The 6,880-nt window shown below is 43.1% G+C and overlaps 1 protein-coding gene across 3 annotated transcripts; it reads right to left on the bottom strand.

The window, feature by feature from the left end:
• Nucleotides 1–596: 596 nt before the first annotated feature.
• On the bottom strand, nucleotides 597–6,595 carry agpat4 (1-acylglycerol-3-phosphate O-acyltransferase 4 (lysophosphatidic acid acyltransferase, delta)). 3 transcript variants are annotated; one of them, XM_035173477.2, is made up of 9 exons: nucleotides 6,317–6,593; nucleotides 5,528–5,709; nucleotides 4,221–4,390; nucleotides 3,978–4,139; nucleotides 3,704–3,857; nucleotides 3,499–3,601; nucleotides 3,336–3,411; nucleotides 2,951–3,149; nucleotides 597–2,462 (listed from the first exon to the last, which is right to left on the bottom strand). In XM_035173477.2, the coding sequence occupies exons 2-9, from the start codon at nucleotides 5,703–5,705 to the stop codon at nucleotides 2,371–2,373; spliced, it is 1,134 nt and encodes a 377-aa protein (XP_035029368.1). In that variant the 5' UTR covers nucleotides 5,706–5,709; nucleotides 6,317–6,593; the 3' UTR covers nucleotides 597–2,370. The 3 variants fall into 3 exon arrangements, with proteins under 3 accessions (XP_035029368.1, XP_035029367.1, XP_035029366.1); XM_035173476.2 differs by lacking the exon at nucleotides 597–2,462 and adding an exon at nucleotides 2,499–2,856 and having other exon boundaries at nucleotides 6,396–6,595; XM_035173475.2 differs by lacking the exon at nucleotides 597–2,462 and adding an exon at nucleotides 2,499–2,856 and having other exon boundaries at nucleotides 6,317–6,594.
• Nucleotides 6,596–6,880: the final 285 nt, after the last annotated feature.

The raw sequence follows: 6,880 nt of genomic DNA, 5'->3' as shown, positions 1-6,880 counted from the left end.
TCTGACACAAGAGCTCAGAACCCCTCAAACTTTATATTCGTAAATTCTCATTTGGGATTTTCTACATGGGATCATAGGATTTTTCAATATTCACTTTTTATTTAATTCATTAATTAAACCATCTTCTCATTAGTTAAACCACACCAAGTCAATGTCCTGTATGTGAAAATATACTTGGCAATTAAAAATAATTCTGATTCTGATTCTGATTTTCTCCAAATAAGGTTAAAAGTTTGATTAGAAGAAGTTTAGCAGCCAAAGCTGATAAGAGACTCTGGCAGCCGTAATTTTAAAAGTCCGGCGTTTATTATTTAAAGTTTCACTAAAAAGACAAAGTAGAAAAACTAAAACTTATAAAATATTATTCTGCTGTCACCAAATGACTGCACAGAAAACCTGTACAGTCAGGTAATAGTAAGCTGTAATATATGTAATAAATTCGTACCTCCACCTTATTATGGACATACATTTCAAAGAGATGTTAAGATCCTAAAGCTTTGAGCCTGCGTGTGGAGCAGAATAATAATAATATGTAATATGGAGGATTGATGAGGCAGAATAAAAACATAAAAATGCAATAAGAGAAAAACACATTGTTTCCTTTTAATATCTGTTTTTATTGCACCATGATTTAATAAGACACATGACAATTTAGCTAATTATCTTTTAATATAAAACCTTGTTTAATAAAAAATGTTTGTTATAGGAAGATAAAAAAATAAAATTTCACTGCATTGTAGGCAATTGTCTTAGAGGCTTAGGTGACTTCAAACCAACACAAACGACACAAAGGTTTCTTCCTGTGACAGGCAGTGACTGAAATGTCCCGGTACCGGGAGAGGGCTGGAGGAACGGGACATGGCATGATGGTGACAGAGGGAAATAAATCAACAAAGATATGAAATGATGTCTTCCTCATAGCTTTGTGATTTGCTATGTCAGAAACATCAACAACAAAGTGACATCATCAGGCCTGAATGAGCCGAGTCACTTTGGTTGAGGAACAACATCTTCGCAGTGAACAGCCGAGATGAATAGCTCACTCATTTGAACACCACCACCATTTTGCAGGTTTAATGAGCAAAGGTCACAGACGAGCAGCAGATATCTGGAGCTCTGCTACGTCCTCTCTGAGATGCTAACTGGAGATATGAGGAAGGAGGGAGGGAGGAGAGGGACTGAAGTACGTGCTCGCTTTACCTCTGTGTCTACTGTCAATACGAGATGCCTGGTAGATTAGCTGTGTCTCCACGTGGAGCATTTAGGTTATGTGCCTGTACATGCATTTATTAAAACCACAGGGAGGTGACCTGCAGCTCAGGCTGTGACTCTCCTCGTCTTTAGTCCTGATCTCAACACCTTCTAATGCACAGTACGTTATTCATCACTTGTTAATGTGCAAGTACAAACATCAGCTTTTTAGTGGATGACAAGTTGAAGCCTTCAGGTTTTTTTTTTCAAGGAAATCTGTTAACTGGTGAGGAGCTGCTCTCGTTGCTCGAGTGAAGTTCATTACAATTAGAAACGTTGCCTGCTCTCCCTCACTACTGCTGCTAAACGCATACACACACATTCCTGTACTATCTTACTGAAGACACTGATTGGCATAATTAGTTCCCTATTCCACTCCATTTTCTAACCCTAAAACCAAGTGTTAACCCTTTAACAGCCCTTTGAAAAAGTGAGGTCCTGCCAAAGTGTCCTCACTCCACAAGGTCTCTGCTCAAAAGTACAAGTACACACACGCACACAGAGTTAGCAAAGCCATCCTTGTTAGGACACTGCATTCCATTCATTGTGGCTGTCCTAACCAAAACTGAAACTGAATCAACAATTCACATCTTCTCTCTAATCTGAACCAGGACCTCAGAAATTACGTTTTGCATAATTAGGACCGGGTTTGGTCCCCATGAGGTCTACTAGTCCTGACAAGGACAAAAGGACGCACTACAACTTCTGGACCTCTGCTGCTTTTGCAGAGTTCGTTACAAACACTTAACATCAAGGAACCAGTATTAATCTTTTTTAAGTAAAATATATTTTATTCAAGCATAAAAATGTCAATCAAAGAGTTAAATTTTTCACTTGTTTGAATTTTCAATTAGTCTTTTTAGCGAGAATTTCTGCCTCGACTGTATTTAAATATGAACCTTCTGATTTACAGTGAATGTTGTTTTCTTGGCTCATATTTTTATGATAAGGAACCTAAAGGAAGCTGCTCACCTCAGTCCACTATCATGATCATCCCAGTTCGGCTCAAGAGCATAAAAACAAGACAACCCTGTTTGTTTTGTGCTTTGAAGCAAGTTTGTACTTGTTGGACCAGCAAGCTCCCGTCAGGCTGGTGTTCTTAAGATTCTCAGAGTCGACTCAGTTGATGTTCAGAAGAACCTCCTTGTTCCCGTAACTGGAGCCTTTGTCGACCTCAGTCTGGCCGATCATCCAGCGAACTCCCAGTGAAGCTGCGACGGAAAGATCATGAAGAAGATTAACTGAAGAAGTAAAGGATGAGTGGTGGCAGGTTTTGAGTTCCACAGTAAATTCCACTTTTTGAATCTTGTAAATTGACCCTCAAAGTAGGAAGACTTTTCAGGATTAGAATTAAAGGACAAGACTGAATCTAAGACTTGAGGCCTGAGTCTGTCAACAATTTGGTGACACTGTACCATGCTCCTCATGAACCCATCCTCCTCTCGTTAATTTAGAACATCTTTGTAAAACTGTTTGGATGAATGTTTAACTTCAGTCAGTCAGCACATGCTGGGATGCTGTTTGGGAACATGCTCCCAACACTGATTAACCACAATTTCCAGAAAAATACAGACTTACTGTTTATTTGATTTCTCAGATCTGCTGCTTTATGGGATGTTTGAACAAAAAGAAACTGTTTAAACTGTGACACCCATTTTCACACTGACTAAACGTTTGGCTTGAATGTAATGAAACCAACCTGCGGCGCAGAGAGCCCCAGCAGCCAAGAGGGTAAACACTGATCCAGAGCTGATGAGTCGAGCGAGCAGCAGGCCCAGAGGGTAGAGGAGCAGGCAGGACCAGATCAGCCAGTTGATCAAGGACCATGGTCGGGATGGGGGGCTTGTTTTTGGCCCGGGGAAACGTCCCGTCTGTGTGTAATGCTCCTGAAAGCTGTCCTGCAGATACATCAGTGCAGAAACCACTCAATACCAAAGAAGCTACAATTTCTAGAACGTTTCAGTGGTGAATTATCTGGAAATTGGTTTCCCGACATTTTCAACCATTTGACATATGAACGTAGCAGGAGATTCTCCGAGTCAGATGCGTTCACAACAACAGAAAAGTGTCTGTTAGCGTCTCACCTTTTCCTGGTAGAGCTTGTGGAGCCAGGCGGCGCACTCGGCCTCACCTTCGGGGATCTGCTCCAGAGGGATTCTCCTGCGAAAAGAAAGTCAGATGTCTGAGATAAAAAAAAAAAAGAGATTACCAAATGAAACATAGCAGCCCTCACTACTAAACACTCACCTCACATATAAATCTGCATGATATTTCTTCCCGCTGAGAATTCCGAGCACGGTCGGCTTCTCGTTGTTTCTGAAGTTCAGTGTGGAATCGTAAAGAGCCACAGCTACAAGGCGAGACACACAGCGGAGGTCAACTGTACAACTCCCCCTCTCTGTTTCTTGTATGCACTGACGGCCATGTTGAAATACTTGCGACGGACACTCACCTGTTCCCCTGAGGTTTTGGACGGTTACCCAGAATCCCTTGGTCCTGGGCAGGAGATGATGCTTCAGTTTGGCCAGACCTTTGCTCTCAGCCACCTGCATGCTGACCTCGTGCTTCTTTGGCGTTAAGCGCGTGCCTTCACAGAAAAGCAAGAACTATAGCCCCAGGGAGAGAGCGTTCATCAGTGGAGTTATTCAACAAAAATATCACTGTGACATCACTACAACTCTCCGCCATCTTCATTTTTATGATATTTTCCACAGGGGGAAACCTACCCAGAACTTTTCTGGGTAATCCCACAGTTTCTGAAGACTCTGCGCCACCGTCCTTCTGTCCTCCTCCCATTTCCTCTTACAGAAAACGATCTCCATGAAGTACCACATCCAACCAATCACTGGAACATAAGCCAGCTCCTTCTTGGCCAACACCTTTGAACTCTGGAGAATGTAGAAATTGAAACAGTAAAGAAAAGAAGAATAAAAAATGTCTGAAGCTGGTGTGATTTTTCTTTCTCTTACCCCGAGGACTCCGAATCTTTCACAGAAGGTCCAGCCGCACAGGAAGTCGATCTCAAAACTGTGGTTCATAACCACGATGGCGTTCTCTTTCCCGTACAGTGTGTAGCTCTCTGGATCCGTGTAGAGCGTACATTGTGTCCCAGACCACCACTCCAGGACAGCTACCGGCTCTGGGGATCATAAAGACGCCATGATGTAGACATAGCCATGTTTTGTGTGTAAAGGGTAAAAGGGTTTGACTGTGTTTGTAAACTGGTCATATGCTTCATGCAGACTTTGATCTTTTTCATTCCAAGTTACCGTTGAAGTAAATGTTTTCTTCCCAGCAGCAAAATAAACACAGCAGCATCAGACAACTCACTTCAGTGTCATTTATTATCAGACAAGAACTCTGGAAAAATGGGTTGGGACATTTTTCTGAGTTTTCCTTTTACACATGAAGAACACAGAAGGAGATTGTTCGGGTCAGACGTGTTCACGACAACAGGAAAATGTCTGGAACATTAAGATGAGGGGTGGTGTCTGGGTAGACCATGCAGACGCAGGACATGATGTAAAAAGTCCGGTTGAAATAACAGGTTATTTTTGACAGCTAAGTGACAGCGGCAGGGGGGGCCCTTAAGCCTTAAAGGTTCAGTGTGTAGAATTTAGTGACATCTAGTGGTGTAGTTCCGTGTTGCAGCTGGACACCCCTCACCTCACCCTCTCCTTCCAAACATGAAAGAGAACCTTTGGAAACCTTCAGTTGTGATAAAAACTCAAAAGGTGTTTAGTTTGTCCAGTCTGGGCTACTGTAAAAAAACATGGCGGCCTCCGTAGAGAGGACCCGCTCCTGATGTAAATATAAAGTATTTAAATATTAAGGGCCCATTCTAGGGTAAACAAAACAACAATTCATACCATTTAGATGAAACATCACTCGGATTATTTTATATAATTTCTTTGCCAATAGATCCCTTTCACCTAAATCTTACAGACTGAACCTTTAAGCCGTCGCCAAAAGATCTCAAATCTCATTGTCTTTCCAAGTCGACATCTTTGTTGGTATCCTCTACGTGTACGACACCTCTTCCTCATCCTGAGATATTTATTTCTTTGTTACATGTCACATTTTCATCAACAAACCCACTCCCTCAGACATTTCACTCGGGGGTTGGCAGGAAAAGCTCCTAAGAATCTCCGGAACAAGTGACCCAGATGTTTGTGTTCTCAAATACAGCCCCTCTGGAAAATTGCAGGAAAATATCTGGGCTTCAGTGCAGGTCCGAAAGCGGCTCTAGTGTCAGAGAATGAGAGCGGTTACTCACGGCTGCTGACCCAGTAGCACAGTCGGATGTTGATCCTGCGGGCCAGCCGCTTGCTGACCAGCCACAGAGGCAGGGTGCAGATCTGCAACAGGTTGACGATGAGGCCCGACGCCAGGAACACGTAGAAAATGAGCAGGTGGCACACGAACTGGGACTTCAGCAGCTGCAGGAGGCCCATTGTTCTGTGAACGTTGCACAACTTTAAGCAGTGGAACACAACAAGCCTCCTCATGTCACACACCTCACTCTGCGACAACACATATCATTGGGTAACAGCTTGTTCCTCACGGTGCACCTTTTCATACTGCGTAGAGCCCGATCAATTCATCCATTGGGCAATCAAAATTGGCCGATTTGTTATAAGCCTTTCGTAGGCATTTGCCAACTTGCACCTATCAGACAACTTTTATTTTACAGAATAAACAGTGCAGGGAAGATGTGTATATTATTTGTGTTTATATTTGACTTTAAATCTGTGTTTGATTTCTTAGTTAAAGTTCTGTATATTTGGTTATAATCATGTACTGTACTTTTATGAATACACCCATATCATAGGGTAAAGGCTTGTTTCTTACAGGGCATATTTTACACACAGGGTTAGTGTGTCATCAATAAGCACATACATCTGCTGAAGTTCTGTCAGAAAGAGTTCAGTGATCCGATCACATTTAAAACCTGAAAAAAGCAGCATCACGGAAATGCAGCTGAACAATGACAGGGATTATTTCACCACGCTGAGTCATATGTCAACTTCTTCCTGACAAACAAGAAAAAACATGTGACCCTCACCTCTATCACAGCGTCCTCCCTCTCTCTCTCACACACACACTCACAGCCCTGACGCACCGATCAGAGGAGAATTACGCACAAGCACCAGAGTTCACTCTTCTCTCCATGTCAGCTCCTCTCTGCTCCTCACATCTCTGTCATGCTCTGTACATGTGCTGCTGCTGCTGCTGCTGCTGCTGAACTTCAGCCGAACAAGCCCCAGAACACCACACCCGTCTGAGACCACGCCTGGAGCCGGGGATGGAGACGCCTGTGCCGCTTCCTTCTTGAAACTGTGGAGAGGAGGCGGCGGCGAAGATCGTCAACATCTGGGAGGCAGCAGGGGCCGATCTGTCGCCATGGCGACAGATGTGACGAGTAAAGCTCATTGATAAGTGATCGGTCTCATCTGGATACAGGACATGTTTCACCTCAGGATGAATATTGTAGGGGATATAACATGTTGTCCTGGTGTTGCATGTTGTCATTTACTGACGCAGTGAGACCTCTAGTATTTTTTTATTTATCTTTGCGTTGCCCATATTTGGCCACAGGAAGTAAGACGCATGCGTACTGGGCTTTTTT

This window comes from Hippoglossus stenolepis, chromosome 12 (assembly GCF_022539355.2).
Source record: "Hippoglossus stenolepis isolate QCI-W04-F060 chromosome 12, HSTE1.2, whole genome shotgun sequence".
Classification (NCBI taxonomy): domain Eukaryota; kingdom Metazoa; phylum Chordata; class Actinopteri; order Pleuronectiformes; family Pleuronectidae; genus Hippoglossus; species Hippoglossus stenolepis.
Note: the sequence above shows the minus strand (reverse complement) of the source record. Positions and strands in the feature narration are given on the sequence as shown.

Excerpts from the sequence above, each read along its gene's own strand:
- agpat4 (XM_035173476.2), bottom strand. The coding sequence starts at position 5,705 with ATGGGCCTCCTGCAGCTGCTGAAGTCCCAGTTCGTGTGCCACCTGCTC. Across the intron at positions 4,140-4,220 it reads AAAGATTCGGAGTCCTCGGG|AGTTCAAAGGTGTTGGCCAA; the intron begins GTAAGAGAAAGA and ends TACATTCTCCAG. Across the intron at positions 3,150-3,335 it reads ACAAGCTCTACCAGGAAAAG|GACAGCTTTCAGGAGCATTA; the intron begins GTGAGACGCTAA and ends ATGTATCTGCAG.